Source organism: Balaenoptera physalus (genome assembly GCF_965194825.1).
Source record: "Balaenoptera physalus genome assembly, chromosome: 8".
NCBI lineage: Eukaryota > Metazoa > Chordata > Mammalia > Artiodactyla > Balaenopteridae > Balaenoptera > Balaenoptera physalus.
Window position 1 is genome coordinate 123128891 of NC_138887.1, and position 20169 is coordinate 123149059.

General features: G+C 43.8%; 2 protein-coding genes across 12 annotated transcripts in view; one reads left to right on the forward strand and one right to left on the reverse strand.

Moving 5' to 3' along the window:
• Positions 1-20169, forward strand: part of RNF32 (ring finger protein 32) — a 50111-nt gene that overhangs the window by 20804 nt on the left and 9138 nt on the right. For 5 of the 7 annotated variants that reach the window (XM_082472659.1, XM_082472661.1, XM_082472658.1 and 2 more), the window contains exon 8: positions 19878-20045. In XM_082472659.1, the coding sequence (XP_082328785.1) occupies positions 19878-20045 (168 nt within the window). The other 2 variants (XM_082472664.1, XM_082472663.1) reach the window with 2 other exon arrangements.
• Positions 14829-20169, reverse strand: part of LMBR1 (limb development membrane protein 1) — a 163417-nt gene continuing 158076 nt past the window's right edge. For 2 of the 5 annotated variants that reach the window (XM_082472642.1, XM_082472636.1), the window contains 2 exons: positions 17243-17394; positions 14829-16847 (listed from right to left, as the gene is read on the reverse strand). In XM_082472642.1, coding sequence (XP_082328768.1) covers positions 16746-16847; positions 17243-17394 — 254 coding nt within the window. In that variant the 3' untranslated portion in view covers positions 14829-16745. Of the gene's footprint in view, positions 16848-17180; positions 17395-20169 lie in introns of all 5 variants that reach the window. The other 3 variants (XM_082472635.1, XM_082472639.1, XM_082472641.1) reach the window with 3 other exon arrangements.

Below are 20169 nucleotides of genomic sequence, written 5' to 3' on the forward strand. Positions count from 1 at the left end.
ATGCGAGCGTTTTAGAGATAAATAACTTCAGTTTCTACCCTTTCTTTTAACCATTTTTATCAGTACTTTTCGGCTTGTTTGACAGCTTTCTGTTATGTGCCTCATACAAAAAAGCCAGGCCCAGAGGAAGGAGCAGCTCCCCGGGCCGCGGTCCCCAGTCTGCCCTCCCCAGCTCTGCGGCTTCAGGCCAACAGCTGCAGCTGTGGCCTCAGAGTCTGCGCCTGTGATGTGAAGCCAGTAATCCCTCCCTGCAGAGCTGCTCCAACCCTGAGAGTCGCAGCACACAGTAGGCACCTGAAAATCTGTATCTATTACAAATGTTAACATATTGTTCAAGTTAATCTTTATGCTGTTTTAGATTTAGGGCTAGTCCACACTTCTTTAGGATAGCACCGTATGAGAGTACGGTATTCTGACGATGTGACCCTCAAATCACTAAGATAAAACTCACAGTCACGCTTCCCTGTTACGGTTATTTGTGGAAGCATCACTCACACATTTATTTCGATCTTTTCTAAACGTACCTGTCTTTTGGGCTGCACTCCCATGTGGAACAATGAGTGATAGAAAATTACCCTTCACTGTGTGCGGGATCCCCTTTCTTCCGCTGTGTGACTTCCGTGGGCGTGTGAAGCGTAAGGACCTTGGCCCCGTGCAGCTGCCATCAACACATCACCCCCGTGCTGTCGTCCGACCCCCGGCCTGACCTCAGGCCGCCGGGCTGCTGTCTGTGCGTCTCCTTCTCTGGCGTCTTGCGACTTCGCCCACCCTCCGTGTGCCGGGGTGGGAGGTGTGAGGGGGCTTCTTCACAGTGGTCCAGGACTGCGCGGGAATCCTGAGTAAGAGGATTGAGGCTCGACTCTAAAGCAGTGCGATAATAGATCTTTTTTCTAATACCCTTCCTGATCGCTTAGGTAACTGTTCCAGGCAAGGTGGCTATCAGTACGTGCAAAAGAAAATCAGAGTCATGGCTTACGTGATGTGTGTGCCTCAGACTTACCAAGAAAATATACTTGATTTGCCCTCAGGAGTAGGAGACCATTAAAGGCAGTATGTGAGCAAATGGCCTTAAAATACTGTGGATCTTGATGACGGAGGTTGAACAGTGGGTGGAGAGATTTGCTTCTGTGGCGCCGGCCGGCTGGAGATGCCCACGGTGCTGTCCCCTGTCCTGGCTCTAGGAGGCGCCCCTCTGGCAGGGTGGGCAGTTCCTGCAGCCGCTCTGGCCTTTGGAGAAGTCGGGGGCAGAAGCAGGGGGGTGAGAGGCTGTGATCGAGAATCTGGGATTCTACCTTGTTTTCTCCTAGTCATTCACACCCCTTCCAGCAGGACGGGGCGCGGAGGACGTCTGGGACAGCGGATGGGGTCCTGTTCTGTTGTACTTCTGATCATTTAGTAGATGACTCTTGCAATTTGATGATTTTTTCCTACCTTTTCCAACTTGATGGAGCTCACATGCTGAGCTATAGGCATGATCTAGGAAGCGTTAATCCACAACTTTAAAATGCCAATGTGCTTTAATGGAATTTGAAAGATGATTGAACTAGGTCACTGAATTTCATTTTACCCAGGATTCTATAGATATGTCCAGACTATATGGACGCACACAAACAACAGTTTGAGAACTATATGTCAGGAAATTACTGTAAGCTATTGGGTGAACAACTGTCGAGGAACTGGATTTTCACACAATCTCAAAGAATCATCCCACACATCAGTGAGAATTTATAAAGAGAATGAGAAGTCTGCACACTGGAAAGGTCTGGAAGACATCTTCGCAGCCCAGTGACCACCACTAGCTGCACAGAGTGACCCATGGGTCTCTCACGTGCATGGGGAGCACTGGGACCAAACACTGCCTTTGCACGTTCACGCCAAAGCTGCTTCACCTGAACCCAGTCATGCGGACACACGTAGCCAGGTAAATCCAAAGTGAGGACTATTCCGCAAAGCAGCTGACTTCAATTGTAAAATGTTATAAAGAAAAGAAGAGGAATGTTCTAGAACAAAGCTGTCTGAGAGATATAACATTTAAATGTAATGAGAGGTCTTTGATTGGATCCTGGATCAAAACTAAACGTAAAACCAGTGCTATAATTGGGATATGTGGGGATATGAACATGGACCATATATTACACAGTAGTCATGTGTCAGTTGTGTGTTCATTGCAGTGTCACTGTCAGGTACAGTGTCCTGGTTCTCAGGAGTCACATGCTGAAGGATTTAGGGGTGAAGTATTGTGATGTCTGCATCTAACCCTTAAATAGATCACACACTCACATATACACATGTACATCCGAAGAGAGAATACAAATGCAGTGAAATGTTAACAATTAAAATGTAAAGATAAACTCTATATGAAATGTAGAACTACAATGTACAGTTTCTAAATCCCAAGGAGTTGGGCTTGAGTCAGAAATGAGAAGGAAGGGGCGGGAGGTTGGAGGGGAGGAGGAGAGGGTATAAACAAAAACGGAATTCACTCCTTACACCAGAATATATTCCATACAGAACAAAGAGTTAAACATGAAAACTTAAACATAGTAATTTTAGAAGAAGGCATTATAAAATAAATTCCTCATCTGGTAGTGAGAAAGACCTCTCTGGTACGATCTGTAAAACGATAAACACACACACACAAACCATAAAGGAACGGATTGGTAACTACATAAAACTTCAAAACGTATATATAAGGAGAAAAAATTGAAAGACCAATGACAAATCAGGAAAACATATTTGCAATTCAAAGTACTAAAAGCAAATTTCCTTAATATGTGACAAGCAGTTTACAGGACTATGGATACGTGATTACTGTATAAAAAGATGCTCAACCTTACTCATAATTAGAGAAAACTAAACTAAAGCAAAAATAAGAACCTGTTTCAGCTATTAGATTGGCAAGAATTGAAAATTTTGATGATAATTATCTAGAGCTGATAAGAAGGAAGGGGAAATAGTCTTATAAGCCATTGGTAGAACTAAGAATGTACCATCCTGCTGGCTGACAGTTCCCTTTGATCCCTTCTCTAGAAATTTACCCCCCAGATATGCTCATAATGTTTTCTAAGATACATTCATGAGTATGTTAACTATAGCAATGATTATAAAAGAAGAAGAACCATAAACAACCCAAGAGCCTGCCACCAAGGAAGCATGCATACAATGATTTCTTCACAGCAATTATGAAGACCAAAGTGGATATATATGTGGTGATATAAAAAGATTTCCTACAGGGACTTCCCTTGCGGTCCAGTGGTTAGGGCTCCACGCTTCCACTGCAGGGGGCACAGGTTCGATCCCTGGTCGGGGAAATAAAATCCCGAATACCACGTGGCACGGCCAAAACATAAAAAAAAAAAAATTTCATACAAGTCAGGAAAAGGCAACAAGAAAGGATAATGAGTAGAAAATGTAAGATGATAGGATAACAGTTACAACAAACAACGATTGAGATAAATTTCTGTATTAAACAATAGATTCTTGAATTACATTGAAAAAAATCTGCTAGTAGCTGCTTATGGGAGATTTGAACCAAATGAAACAAAAATGTTCTACACAAAGACATGCTCAAGAATAAATGAGGAATGTGCAAACAAAAGAAATAAAATAGAAAATCACAATAAAATAAATGAATTTTAAAGTGTATTTGGGAATCAAGAATCTAACATACACTATTCTGGTGTTCATGACACTGCTATTCTGTGGTACATAGCTAAAGCTGTACTTAGAGGACAGTAGTGTCAAGTACATTTATTATTGAACAAGAAAGATGAAAGAATAATGAACCAACCATTCAAATCTTTAAATGTAGGAAGTAGAAAGTATAAAAATAAAATAAGTAATTTATTAGGAAAAAAGTAAAACTGGTAAATGAAGCCGATAGCTGGTATTTTGGAAAAGAGAAACTATAAGATAAATAGCTCATCAGAGTTTAAAAAACATTAACAGTGAGGTGGATGGACCTAGAGTCTGTCATACAGAGTGAAGTAAGCCAGAAAGAGAAAAACAAATACCGTGTGCTAACACATATATATGGAATCTAAAAAACAGAAAAAATGGTTCTGATGAACCTAGGGGCAGGACAGGAATAAAGATGCAGACATAGAGAATGGAATTGAGGACACGGGGAGGGGGAAGGGTAAGCTGGGACGAAGTGAGAGAGTGGCATGGACATATAAACACTACCAAATGTAAAACAGATAGCTAGTGGGAAGCAGCCACATAGCACAGGGAGATCAGCTCAGTGCTTTGTGACCACCTAGAGGGGTGGGTTAGGGAGGGTGGGAGGGAGAGGCAAGAGAGGGGATATGGCGATATATGTATACATATAGCTGATTCACTTTGTTATACAGTAGAAACTAACACAACATTGTAAAGCAATTACACTCCAATAAAGCTGTTAAAAAAGAAAAAAAAGCTCTTCCAAAAACAAAACAAAACAAAAACAGGAACAACTACGAGGTAAAGTCTCACCAGGGTTAAAACAAATTAGATAAAGCAGAATGCAGATACACAGAATGGGAGACATAATCACATATGTGGAAATTATCTCTAAATTATAAAAGACTATTGTATACAACTTTGTGCTGTTAAATCTGAAAATGTGATTGAAATTACCTCCTATAAAAATAGCAAACATAGAAAGAAATATAAAAATGACTGAGAAAGGGGCTTTCCTGGTGGCACAGTGGTTACGAGTCCACCTGCCAATGCAGGGGACTCTGGTGGGTCTGAGCCCTGGTCCGGGAAGATCCCATATGCCTTGGAGCACCTAAGCCCATGCGCCACAACTACTGAGCCTGCACTCTAGAGCCTGTGAGCCACAACTACTGAAGCCTGAACACCTAGAGCCCATGCTCCACAACAAGAGAAGCCACCACAATGAGAAGCCTGCGCACTGCAACAAAGAGTAGCCCCCACTCGCTGCAACTAGAGAAAGCCCGCGTGCAGCAATGAAGACCTAACGCAGCCAAAAATAAAATAAATAAATTTTAAGAAAATGACTGAGAAAAATTATATTAAAGCATCTCAGTCTTTACTGAAAATATATTAAATTTAACAGCCATTCCTAATAATGACAGCGAACTAGAACTAAATGAAATTTCCTTGTCACAATAAAGACTACATATCAGAAACTAAAAACACATTATTTTAGATAGTGAAACCCTAAAGATGCAAAATAGGTTACCCACAATCACACTTTGGCCATTCCTTGCCAATGCAATAATACAAGAAAACAAAAATACAATGTGTGTGCATTATATAATCCATATTTATTATCTATACACATGGATTTTAAATCTATAAAATCATTTGAAAAATTATTAGAACGAAACCATTAGATGTTCAAATTCAAGATAAATATGCAATAATAATTGCATCCTGTATAGCAACAATAATCAGATATAAAATGCAATGGAAAGGGATCCCTTTCATAATAGTTAATAACTAAAAATAAACTTACAAGAAATATACAAATACTGATAAGGAAAAGTTTTTCTGAGGATGACGTTGGCAACATGGCCAAATAAGTTGTCCCTCACTTGTATTCCCCCTAACCAGCAACACAGCTTGGCATTCATCCATGGACAAAACTGCCTTAGTGGGAACTGTGGGATCCAGCACCATAAGCCAAGAGACCCGGGAGGAGTCTCACCCACCCAAGCATCGGGTCACAGGCACACACACCTTGGTCCAGGCTGTGGACCCTGAAGTGGCCCTTGAACCTGCTCCAAGCTGCCCCAGCCCCTCTCGCCTGCAGCCTGGGTGCCCCTGGAGAGCACTGCCTTAGACAATCACCTACCAACAAGAAAGCCTTTGTGGAAGCCCAGGTTTCCAAAGGCAAAGTTCCAGCACACTGTTGGAACAAAAAAAAATATATACAAGTTTGGACACATTGGAGAGGGAAAGAAGAATAGCCTGACTTTACCCATGTCACCCTCCCCCCAAGGAAGCACAGCTCAGGGCCAAGTGATTTCTCCCACAGGGGAAAATGAAGGCATGTGAGTAAGTGCCTGGCTTCCCCAGCCAGGTGGGACACTGCCAAAGAGGCTCATCTTTCCCTCACCCCATCCAGAGTACTGAATCATGAGCCACAGGACTGGGGATGGGAAAGACTGGGGAGGCAGTAAGTAGGACTCTCAGAGGACACTGAAGGGATACGGATCCTAGCAACAGTGTTGAGGACCCCATCCGGAAGCCCTCTCAGGAGCCACTGGGGAGGCCTCTCCTGCAGGTCCCTCTCCTGGCCCCAGCACGCCACGTGCCTTGCCCGCACCACGTGGCTGGCTCCCTGGGCGCACCCCCTGATAGTGAGAGCCAGCTTTGGCAGGTAGCTAGTGAGCATGTGCAGAAAGCCAGCCCAGGTCTGCAGGCAGGGAGGCACCACCGACTTGAGCTCCAGCCTCACCTTGGGAAAGCAAAGGAGGCTGTCAGCACCTAGCCTGATATGTTGCAGGATTGAGAGAAGAAGGCACACACGCTTGGAATTCTGCCACAGAGGGAGCAAGGAGTGAGGAGCAGGCGTGTCCACAGACCGTCTGAGAAGCCTCAGTATCCCAGCAGGGCCGGTGGAAGGGATTTGTCTCCTGAAGTCAGTCAGTAACGACTGGGGGAGGTGACTGCTTCCTCACATGCAAAGACAGCAACACAAGACTTCAAGGAACATGAAAATCAAGGAAATATGGCAACACCAAAGGATCACACTAATCTTCCAATAACTGACCTCAAAGACACGGAGATCTGTGATTTATGTGATAAAGAATTCCAAATAAATGTTTTGAGGAAGCTCGATGAGCTACAAGAAAATACAGAAAAACCATTCAACGAAATCAGGAAAACAATACAGGAACAAAATGAGAAGTTTAACAGAGGGACAGAAAAAATTAAAAAGAACCAAGTAAATTCTGGAGCTGAAGTATACAATGAATGAAATGAAAAATTCAATAGAAAGCATCAACATTAGAATGGATCAACCAGAAGAACGAGCCTGTGAATTAGAAGACAAAACCTTTGAAATTATTCAGTAAGAGGAGAACAAAGAAAAAAGAAAAAGAGTGAAGAAAGCATATGTGATCTTTGGGATACAGCAGAAGAAACAATTTGTAAATTATTAGAGTCCCAGGAGAAGAGAGGGAGAAGGAGGCAGAAAGGATATAAAGAAACAATGGCTGAGAACTTCCCAGATGGGGGAGAGATTTAGATATCCAAGTGTATGAAGCTCATAGGTCACCAAACAAACTCAATTTAAAGAGATCTTCTCCAAGACACATTACAATAAAACTCAAAAATCAAAGACAGAGAGAGAATCTTAAAAGCAGCAAGAGAAAATAAGCTTAACTAACTTAACAAGAAAATGCCCAAAGGCTAACAGTGGATTTCTCAGCAGAAACCTCATGGGCCAGAAGATGCCCAAGTGCTAAAAGGAAAACACTGCCAACCAAGAATACTCTATCTGGCAAAGATGTCCTTCAGAAATGAAGGAGAGATTAAAGACTTTCCCAGACAAACAAAAGCTGAGGGAGTTCATCACTAGACCTGCCTCACGAGAAATGCTGAAAGGAGTTTTTCAAGCTTAAAAGAAAGGATGCTAATTAGTAACATGAAAACATATGAATATATTCATCACACTTGTGAAAGAAAGTACATAGTCAAATTCAGAATATTCTAATATTGTAGTATTGTGGTGTATTAACCATTTAACTCTCTTATAAAGGTTAAAGGACAAAAGTATTAAAAATAACTATAGCTACAATAATTTGTTAATGAATATACACTACAAAAAAGATGTAAACTGTGACATCAAAAACACAAAAGGGGGGAGTAAAAGGGTAAAGTTTTTGTATGCAATCAAAGTTATCAGTGTGAAATACACTTATACCTATACGATGTTTTATGTAAGCCTCATGGTAACCACAAAGCAAAACCGTACAGTAGATACACTAAGATAAAGAGAAAGGAATGAGTGCGTACCACTCTGGAAAGTCATCAATTCACAACGGAACACAGCAAGTGAGGAAGAAAGGAACAAGGGAACTACAAAACAGCCAGAAGACAATAAGGTGGCATTAGTAAGTCCTTGCCTATCAGTAATTACTCTTAATGCAAATGAATTAATTTCTCCAATCAAAAGGCATAGAATGACTGGATAGATAAAAAACAAAACTCATATGCTGCCGACAAGAGACTCACTCCACCATTAAGGGCACAAATAGGCTCAAAGTGCAGGGATAGAAAAAGATATTCTACTCATGTGGAACCCAAAAGAGAGCAGGAGTAGCTATGCTTCTGTTAGACAAAATGGACTTTAAAGCTGTAACAGACAGAGGAGGTCATTATATAATGGTAAGTGATTAATTCATCAAGAGGATATAACAAAAGTTAACTCAAAATGCATTACAGACTTAAATCTAAAGCCTGAAACCACAAAACTCCTAGAAGAAAGCACAGGGGCAGGGAATTCCCTGCCAGTCCAGTGGTTAAGACTTCACCTTCCAATGCAGGGGACGTGGGTTCGATTCCTGGTCAGGGAACTAAGATCCCACACCGCGGGGCAAATAAGCCCGTGTGCCACAACTACTGAGCTCGCATGCCTCAACGAGAGAGCCCGTGTGCCGCAAACCACAGAGCCCATGTGCTCTGGAGCCCTCGTGCCACAACTAGAGAGAAACTCGCACACCACAACTAAGAGCCTGCGTGCTACAACTAAGACCCGATGCAGCCAAAAAAAGAAAAATAAATAAATAAAATAAAATAAATATTAAAAAAAAAGAAAGAAAGCACAGGGGAAAATCTTGACAATGGTCTTGGCAATGATTTTTTGGATATAACACCAAAAACACAAGCAACAAAAGCAAAAATAAATAAATGGACTACATCAAACTTAATAGCTTCTGCACATCACTGGAAACAGTCTACAAAATGAAAAAAGACAACTTACAGAATGGGAGAAAATATTTGCAAATCATATATCTCATAAGGGGTTTTTATCCAAAATATATAAAGAACACATACAACTCAATAGCCAAAAAACCCAAATGTCTGATTAAAAAACTGGGCAGAGGGAGTGAATAGGCATTTTTCTGAAGACATAACAAATGGCCAACAGGTACATGAAAAAGGTCTTCAGTATCACTAATCATCAGGGAAATGCAAATCAGCACCACCATGAGAGCACCACCTCACACCTCTTAGAATGACTGTCATCAAAAAGACAACAAATACCAAGTGCTGGTGATGTGGAGAAAAGGGAACCCTCCTGCACTGTTGGTGGGAATGTAAATTGGTGCAGCCTCTATGGAGAACAGTATGGAGGTTCCTCAAAAAATTAAAAGTAGGACTACCATATGATCCGGCAATTCCACTCCTGGGCATCTCTCCTTCCACAGGAGATGAAATCAAGATCTCACAGAGATTTCTGCACTTCCATGTTCATGGCAGCATTAGGCACAGCAGCCAAGACACGGAAACAACCTAAGTGTCAGTCAGCAGATAAATGGATAAGAAGATGTGGTACATCTACAATGGAATTCAGCCAAGAGAAAGAAAGAAATCCTACCATTTGCAACAACATGAATGAACCTTGAGGACGTTATGCTAAATGAAATAAATCAGACAGAGAAAGACAAATATGGTATGATTCCACTTATGTGTAGAATCTAAAAAAGTCAAACTCACAGAAACAGAGCAGATGGTGGTGGCCAGGGGCTTGGGGAGAGGGGCGGGGGGAACGGGGAGATGCCGGTCAGAGAGCAAGCTTCCAGTTAGGAGATGTCCTAATGCATAGCGTGGTGACTACTGTTAACCATATGGTATTATAGCCTTGAAAGTTGCCAAGAGATCTGAAACGTTCTCACCACAAAAAAGAAATGGTAACTGTATGAGATGGTGGGGGTGTTAACTAACCCTCCGGTGGCCATCGTTTCCCAACATATAAATGCATCAAATCATCACATTGTACACCTTAAACTTACACCATGTTGTACATCAGTTATATCCCAATAAAGCTGTAATGAGGGAGAACATCCTTGTTAAATATCAAAATATATATAAAATTTTGGTAACTAAGATTCTTGTGAAATGTTAGATGAACCAGTAGAAAGTCACCCACCTCAGTGCACAGGGATTCTAAGTCTACAGTAAAGGACACATATGAGATCAGTGAAGAAAAAGATTGAGAAAATCAATTAATTTATGCATTCATGTGAAGGAGAAAAATAGACATTACTTCATACCTTATCCTCAGAAAAGTTCCACTTGGATTAATTATGTAAATACTTTTTAAGTGAATAAATAAAATTAGTAGATTACAACATAGATGTCGTACTGGGCACTGAGCTCTGCCTGCGCTCTGGCAGGGGGAACGGCCTGGTGACCCCGGTGTGAGGTAGGAGCTTCGAAAGCCCTCCTGACGCTGCAGGTGGAGCGAGGGGTCAGCGGCCCCCACCTCGCCAGGCCACTGTGCAGAAAAGTACTGGACACACTGACGGTGGGCAAGGCAAAGGGACCGCCTTCACTTGGATTTTTAGTAACAGTGGAGCATTGGCTTACGCATACATTAAGACACATATATTATTTAGGGGTTTCGGCTATTTTCTTGTGGTTTTTAAAAGATGTAATCCTGTGAGTAGAATAAGTATTTCACGGTGCAATACTAGAACAGCCTGATGACAAAGAATGTTAGACATATGAAACAACCTTGCACCCTGAGTTAGTAAAGAAATCATCATCCAGAGGTGCCTTTAGGAAAGACTTTTATCTTAGTTTAATAGCATACCCTATTTTACAAAAAGAATTAAATAGCATTTTTCTAATGATAGAAACTGAATTTTATTCAGTTCATCAAGGAACATACGTGTGTTTCAGTAAAAAAATAAGTTTGAACTGATCATTTTCCTTTAAATACCTGTAAAAATACTTTAACTTAAGCTTGTCCGTATAATGAGGCTTTAAAATCTAGAAATCACAGATTAAGATATTTAAAGTAAAAATATAACTCTTGGTCCTGGATTCTCATTATATTCATCTTTACAGTTTTTCAGAACTAAACTTGTATCCTGAAGCCCAGCTTCAGAAGAATTGGGGTCCGTAGGTTTCCTAGTGATAGATGCAGTGAAAGATAAATTCCAAAGCCAAAGTGAACAGTGAGTTTATCAAGGCTCCTTTGGGCGGGAGCCCAGCTCTGTGACAGGGACATTCCAGGAGTGCCAGGTTTCCTGCACAGGCCTGCCTCTCAGCTCTGCGTTTTGACACCCGTGTCTTCACCCCGTCACCCTCCTCACAACATAAATGTGCACAGAACTTTAGATCAGTGGACTATTAGGGATCCAGTGTTTGAATTTTAGAAATTGGAGTGTTTACAAAGCAAAATGTGCAGTGACTACAGTATCAGGTACGGTAAAACTCTTCATTATCTGTGGAACCACCGTTCTTGAATCCGGGGTGACGTGCAACCACCAACCACGTTTCTAAGCTGTATCTCCATACTCACCACTGGTGACAGTTAAATTAATGCAAATTCGTCTTATGTTTAGTCTAAACAATTGAAATTGCAAATTACTAGAAGAAATAGATCATGTGATGCATCCTGCTGTCCAAGGCGGATAAATAAATGTCAGATCCACCGCCTCATTAGTCAGTGAGACCAAGACGTTGCAGCAGCTTCTGCCTTCTCCCCCAGCAGCCTGCTGCCATTCTGTATTCCAGTGGCCTCCAGACCTTTGGAGTCTACAGATGGTCAAAGAGAGACTCAGGGCTCCAACAAGGTCACTGCCAACTTTCAAAACCTTTCTATTTTGCCAAGTAAGAGTTAAAACCATCAGAATCATCTCATAAAAGGAGGACTATTTTTCAACACCAGGAAAGTTGGAAATGCTTGACCACATACTAAAGGATATGCCTTTACACTGAACCATTTAGCTTTAAAAAATTTCACTCCACTGAATTCACTTTTTTTCTCTTCTGGCAGATGGGTGAAAACTTCTTTGTCATACTTGGGAACCACTGGTTTAATTACCTTCAGGGAAAAGAAGTCTAATCAACAGAAAAGAAAGGCAAAGAGGGATAATAATGTGATATTTTTAGGCACAATAAATGAGGAAGTGCTTGTTTCCTTTAAAGTTTCAAGCTCTCACCAAGATGGATATGTTTTTAATACTCTAGATTAGATTAGCTCAGGCCATTCTATTTTTACAAATTAATCTATCTTACTTGCAAAAGAACTGTGGCCTTGCATTTTCACTCTTCTGTTGCAGAGGGGATTAATGAAGTCTTTCCTTACCTTAGTTTTCCTGCATCTACTGGGTCTTAACTAATAAGTAGAATACAGAGGTCATCTTTGTACAAATAGCCATGCTTCCATATGCTGAGGATTTCTCTTCGCAGATCTGCCTTGCTTTGAAATATCGCTGGCACATTCCTAACAAGACTGAAGCAGAGCAAAGTGAAGTTGTGTTACACTGTAGGTTCTTTTAAATAGATAGCAGTCCCGCGGTAAGAACTGCACGGGTCAAATGCTGCGTCTTGTACCCACAAGTAAGTGTCAGAAGTAACCTTGAGTCAGCAGCGCCTGTGTCATGGAGGGCGCTGGGGCCCTAGGGATGATCCAGGAGGCCCGGTGCGCTCCCGCGTCGTCCGGTGAACTCAGATCAAAGCCGCCTGGAGAGGTCACTAGAGCCGCTGTGCTCATACCTGCCACCAGTGTGTACAGAAAGCCCAGGTGTTGCCCAGAATGCAGTGGTTGGTCCTTGAATGCCTTTGATCCTTATCTAGAAATTCTGCTAGCATATGTCATATAATTGAGGTATGGCCTTTTATTGCTGCAGTTAAAACTTTTCAAATGCATTATACTATCTCAACCCAGGCTAAAAGTCCTGAGCATTGTTTAAAAAGTGAGGTTAGGGATTTGTCAGATGCTGTGGGTGACTTTAGGGGCTGCCGCTCCCACACCCTCCCGCAGGAGATTTCTCTTACTTTTTTTCATTTACATCTCGTCAAACAGCATAATGGTCTTAAAGTTTGTTTAGTCCTTTGACTTCCTTTATCACATAGAGATGGCAAACATTCTGTTGCTAACTTGAAGTGGCTCCAAGCAGCAAGACGGGGAGGATATTAAACCAGTAAAAGCTTATCAACTGATTCATTGATATGCTGTAAATTCCAGGCTTTTCACTTTGCTTTTGAGGGCGGCCGTAAGTCAACACATTAGTAAGCAATTGCTGACATCAAGACGGATGCTGAGAGGGGCCTCCTGGGCAGACAGAGTTCACCTGGGCACTTTTGTTAGTATATTTTTTTTTACTGTTTAGCCAGGATGTACTTGTAAATGACCAGTAATTGCTTTATATATCAATAACCTGAATTCGTAATTACTTAATTTATCAAATGTCTGAAATGTGAGACTGAAAAAGAAAAATATAAGAAGATATTCATTTTTTTCATTGAAAATTTTATGTATTTTGTCCGTAGAATTAATATTAACCACTAGTTTGAAAGCTAGAACTCAATCGTCTTTACGTGTGTGGTGCTTGCCTTTTCAATCCCTGAAGGCCTCTGACCCGTGTGACAGTGAGGCAGTAAATAGCAGAAGGATGCTAATCACACAGGAATTTGACATTTGAGAAATATTTCTTAATAGCTACACTTAGGACATTGCTCTGACCTGGCCACGATAGGGAGTCCGTAAATATAAGCTGATTTAAGTTTTTACAATATTACCCTTGTTAACTTTCCAATACTTGAAGCACAAGAATAAAGACGGTCACATCAGTTCACTTTTAGAAATTTGCCATAAATATATACTGAAGGATTTTCGGTATGTTTATTAACAAGCTAACGTCAGTGTTATAATTAGAAGCCAAACATTGATGCTCCACTGAATCTTGACACGGCAGGCTCCTTCAGCATCATTCCACGCAGACACTGTCCTTTTTTTCAGTCCCCACAAAGGAACTTGTACTGCACTCCTTTAGAATATGCACATTAGGGCATGTATGTGTCTCCATTTCTAATCTATTGCAAACTAAAGTCGACATTTTTTATTGAACGCCAAGGGCCTCGCCAAGATGAATCTAAGGAACGAGGAGATAAGAAATACACACAGGAAAAAGGTATGAGCACCTAGCCGGTGACAAGTGTCAAGCGAAGGGGCCAAAAGTGCTCTCTGGGCGTCCGGAGAGCGCGCACGTCCAGCCCAGGCACGGGGGACGCACGGCCGTGCAGGGGTCGCAGGGACGGAGGAGCATGACAGTCATTCGTGGGCTGAGCGAGTCTGGCCAGACCGGAAGATCCCTACGGGAAAGTAGTGCCTTTCCTGAGGAGAGGCGGGGGCGAGGCCCGGGGAGGAGAAGCTGGCATCAGGGATGGAGGGCGAGGTGGGGACGGCAGTGTCCCCTGCAGGCGGTGAGGGCGAGGGAGCAGCTGGGGGCGCCTGGCCCACGCCTGCCCGCCCCTCCTGCCCCTGCACCTCGCAGTCAGACCCTCTCTTCCGCACCCTCCCCCGGCCCCACCCCGCCTTCCTGCTGGGTTGGGCGCCCTGTCCTTAAAGGAACAAGATGTGCCCCGGCCCGGCCCGGCCTGGCCCAGGCTCCTCCGGGACCCGTCTGTGCTTTCTATCCCTCACCCTGCCACAGCTAAACGGCAGGGTAAAGGCAAAATTACTTAGCTTAGGTTGAATAACCTGCATTTTAAGTCTTTAACCACCACTGCATATAAAGGGGATTGTTATTCTTCTCATTTACGACATGCTTTCCATTTAAGCCGAGGAAGAAAGCATGGTCGTTAACGAGTGTGAAAGTGATGCCAGGCGGACAGGAAAATACAAACGAGCGCACCTGCGTCCGGCACTGACCCTGCACCTCGCCCGTTCAGAACGTGGTTCCGGGTGGGGAGCCGCTGTTTTCCAGCGGCCTCCGCAGACCCGAGCGTCGCCCCGGAGCCCCTGCCTGCTTCCCCACCAGACTCACTGCCTCCTCTGGGCGCGCCCCACCTTCCTGGAGGGAAAGAGGCAGGAAACACTCCGTTGAAAACGGTATCAGTTTCAACCAGCCGTGTCATGGAGGAAACCCCGAGGAGACGAAGGCGCAGGGAGCGGACTGTGAGGGTCGGAGGCCAGCGAGGCCGGCCGGGCGCGTTAAGACCCGCCCTCTGCACAGGCACTAGCTGCATCTGCGAAACTGACGAGCCCGTTTCTTCAGCTAGTGGTTCTGCTGTGTCCCCCGTAGTTGGTGTACAGAGCGACCCACAGACAGACAGAGGCGGGGACCCAGGGAGAGCTCTGCACGGTGGGCCAGCGTTGAGTGCAGCACTCCCAGCGCCCGAGCTGACAGTGAGAAGGAATGGAGGCGGCCCGCAGCGCAGGGAGGCGACAGCGGGGACCGTCCCCACTGGGGCCACGTGGGACCCAGCAGCATGCACACTAGCTCCAACTCAAGCCGTGAGAACTCACTCAACGTGTAGGAAGAGCACCACAGAGATACCTCGCCACACACGTGACAACATTAACGTATATATACAGAGAGGGATATATAAATACTCGTGGCCTCCACATTTACTCTGTTGCTCTAAGTGACCTTTGAAAGCTCATGGGGACACCTCACACTTGGAGTTGGGTGGTTACGTCTCCAGGAATGATGACTAAAGCTGTGTTAAATAACTTTGACTCAAAAATTAATCGGGAAACTTCTATGATGGCAGTTCTCAAGCATGAGTGAGCATCAGAACCCCGTGGGGGTTGTTAAACCACAGACGGCTGCTTCCTACCTGCAGGTTCTGACCCAGGAGGGCTGGGCTGGCCCGGGAGTTGGCATTGCTGACAAGTTACCAGGTGATGCAGATGCTGCGGGTCCGGGGACCTCACCTGAGAAGCAGCATTGCGATCCTTTCACACCAACCTGTCTGCTCCAAGTAGCACTTCTGTTCAGAACTAATTTGAGAACATACCTCATAATCTGAGATACTCTGTAAGGTCTGGAATAGAACGTGATCCTTTTTACTCTGAGGTATAATTTTGGAGGAAGAAAAGACCTTACCTTACAGGTCTATATGGGAAATATCTCACACTTCAAGAAAACCCAATTTACAGAAAACTTGAATTATAAAACATTAATTGGAAGGCAGTTGTATGCATTTCCAAGTAATTCTTCCTTTTATAAAGTATAGGGAACTCTTCTACTTTCAATAATTTATTTGGAGTTTATCAGGTATTTGAAAGGCTGAGGAACAGAGAAAATGAAACACTGCCAGCTGGAGCCCATAAGCTAGGATCCAGCTGGCAGGCAAGTGTAATTAGAATCAGCAAGAAACAGAATTGGATTCATAGATGGAAAAGCATCTTCCTCCAGACCTCCAAGTACGGCTGAAAAACAACTGCATGCAAAACCCCAAAACACAGGTGCCTGGATTCAAACCCCGTGGGCCGCCTGCCGTGTTACAGCACGGCCTTTCCCTGAAACCCAGCACGCATCCTTGTTAACACCCGGGGACCAAGGCTGGGCAGGCTCACTCACCACAGCCGCTGCCCCCTTCCCGCGCAGGCTCGAGTCTTCTTGCGGGACGGATGGGAATTGAGAGGGAACACCAGGTCCGCGAAGGCACCTTCTGATGGAGGTGACTTACACAGACATGGCATCCCGCCAGGTTGTCCACATAAAAACAAATGAACAGACAAACTGCGCACATGGGATGTCCAGTAGAGTAGGATACTTGAAATGGGAAAGTCCTCCACGTCCACGGAGAACATGTTCCGCGCATCACACACCTAAATGACTGCGAGGTTTGATGGGCTGAGTTCCTTTCATCCTGCCCAGTTCCATGAAACAGCCACAGTCTCTCAGCCAGGACACTGCTAATTGCTGAAACAAATAAACCCCTAATTTCAACGACTGAAAATAGAAGCTTCAGTGACCTGAGTCGCAGCGTGCCACCCTGTGGGACACAGATACTGTCCCCCCCATCCTTTTGCCCTACCATCCCCTGGGCCTCAGAGACCTGTGTGTCCAGCCCAGAGACCCCATTCCCATTGGAAACGCTGTGTCACGTGGCCCCACCTAGCACAGGGGGAACGGGGAATGTGGTTTCTGGATGGGACGCCTTCTGCAGACCGCTCTGTGCTGGAAGGACGAGCACGACAGCCAGCAGGTGACAGCCGCCACTGTCACACTCTTTAAACAACAGATCACCCCTACCATTTACATCAGCCTTCAAACGTTTAACAGAGGAGCTATCGGAGTGGCCCTGGGTTGGCTACCTCTCTGTGCCCAGACGTGAGGTCACTCCTTTCTAGTGTCTTTCTGAGCCGCCAGGCCACGCTGTCCAGTGCAGGGAGCCACGAGCCACCTGTGGCCGTCCAGTCCAAATGGAGATGTGATGCACGGGCACAGCATGCTCGGATTTCAAAGCCTTTCAGGAAGGAAAGAATATAAAGATCTCAACAGCTTATTCAACTGATACATTTTGAAGTGATAAATATTTTGGATATGCTGGGTTACGTAAAATATTAAATTTAATTCCACCTATTTAGAAACTTTTCTTAATGTGGCTCCTATAAATTTTAAGATTAGACATGGCTCACGTGACATTTCTTGCAGACGGTGTCGATCTAGACTAGCTGGTGAAGTCTTACATTTTAGCAAGTTCTAAAACAATTATACTAAAAGGGTTTTTTCCAAGTATATCATACAGCACTTTGAGAAGATCAGGGAGAGAAAAAAAATAAGACCAAATACAGCCCTATCCCCAAATCTCTTTAATAAAAACCATTTACTCCTGTGCCCCAGCTGTTCACAGGCCTTTTTCTTTTCTTTAAATTTTTATTGGAGTATAGTTGATTTACAATGTTGTGTTAGTTTCAGGTGTAAAGCAAAGTGAATCAGTTACACATATACATATATCCACTCTTTTTTAGGTTCTTTTCCCATATAGGTCATTACAGAGTACTGAGTAGAGTTCCCTGTGCTATACAGTAGGTCCTTATTAGTTACCTATTTTATATATAGTAGTGTGTATATGTCAATCCCAGTCTTCCAATTTATCCCTCTCCCCTCACCCCTGGTAACCATAAATTTGTTTTCTAAATCTGTGACTCTATTTCTGTTTTGTAGATAAATTCATACTGAGTGAAGTAAGTCAGGCAGAGAAAGACAAATATCATATGATAGCGCTTGTATGTGGAATCTAAAAAAAAGGGAGGGGGTACAAATGAACTTGCCCAGTCTTTTCTCATAAGATTCCCTCAACAATGAATGTAACTTGCCCAAGGTCACTCAGCTGGTAACTGAGAGTCTGGATTTGAACCCACAGTGATAATCCAGGTCTTTAAAACGTAACTGAAATCCATGAAACTTTTTCCTTCCCAGCCCATCTAAGGAGACCGACTTCTGGAATCTTGAAGCCCTTTGGAATCACAATATCACTCACCTATCTAGGCAACCCTGCTAATGTGTGTATGTTCCTGAAAAATCATGCAGGACTTATGGGAAAATGGGCAAGCCATCTAAAACCTGCACAACTGTAACCAAAACACTAACAAAAACCCTAAAAAGTTTAAGACGTTACATTTCTAATAAACCAATAACTATACGACCTTGTCTTTTCTAAAAAGGTGTGGATGGCACCTTGATGGAAGGGTATACACAGAAGACTTAAAGATTCCTAATTTGGGAGATTACAATTCACAGAGATCAGAGAGACTCACACAGTAAACATTTCCAAAGGCCAGACTGAGTCCAGAGCAGGGAGGCTGGAGGATATCACAGTTTCGCTACTTTGCAGTGAGCAACTGTTACCACTTAATGGACCAAAAATGCACACACTTTGGTCCATCTGGGGGAAGTCACGCATGAGTCCACATACCTCCCACGTGATATAGGCATGTTGCATTTTACGAATCACAGGTGAGGGAACTTGCACTGCAAATGCATGCATTCATCCTGGCAATTCTGGTTTGCTGCCATCAGGAGGCGACAGCATGCCACAGCCAACAACTAACTCATTTGTCCTGAGATCACTATGCTTTTCTAAATCTTTTTGTATCAAAATATAGACCTTTATAAAAGGACTGAGCTTGGCGGAATATTAGAGACTGTATTTAAGGCTAATGCTTCTAAAGCAGAACAAAAGTTTGAGATAAAATGTAACACGCCGTCTCCATATTTATGCTAGCAGTGAAAACAGGATTTTAAGGTAAGTCCTAAAGATGTGTTCTGTAGCAAGGGGACATAAAATTGTCCATAACTGATTAACTCAGCTTATTTTTTAAGGTCCTTAGGCAAGGGGTGGGGTTCAAAATTATGATCTTAGAGCTCGGTGAGAAAAGCAAAATGATAACCGGTTTGAAAGAAGGAGATAATCTTTCTCTTGGAAAGATTACTTTCTAAATGTTTTTTAAAAACCATTTTTTAAAACGTTCACACTAAAATGATCATTCATAGTCTGCAACCCCAGGGGAAGATGTTGTGGAGCAAGGGGAAGCGAAGCAGCTCTCATTAGCGACGGCCTGGTGGTGGCCCCAGGAAAGCGGCCCTGTGCAGTGACCGTCCCTGTGAAGACTAGAGTAGCTGGTGCCAGACCAGGATGACCATGTGACTACTTGTGCAAAATTCTAATCCTTTCTCCTCTCAACTTCTCATCAATGTATTCCCTGCTAACAAGCAAGGCTTACAACCAGGTGCCCCGTTCTGGTAAAATCTCTGCGCCTATTCTCTGGACTTGGAGTGATTAAGGAAATCGCCGTGTGTCTATTTCCCCAAGAAGTACTATTCAGAGGCAGGGCCTTAGGGAAATGAGCAGGAAGGGTGGTCGGGACTCAAGAAGGTGCTTCCCTTCAACCTCCCTCCAGAACTTCTCACTGCCTTTGTGTAAGTGTGCCCCCGCCGTGTCCCCAGTTCACAGAAATCAGCCACCGCCTGCTGTGCTCTTACCACACGGACATAGACGAGCTCTTCTCAGAGATCGACCGCTGCCTGGCACTCAACCGCAGCGTGCTGCAGCAGCTCGAGGACAGGTGTGGCCACGAGCTCACGGAAGAGGAGTGGGGGAAGATCCAGACACAGGTAGGCTGTGCCCGGGACAGGGCAGCCAGCGGCTCTGCAGTGCTGCCTGGGGGGGGACCCACCAGGAAAGGGGGGGCCCGGCCTGTGCCCGCACCACGTGGGGCCCCAGGACCTTCACCACCCA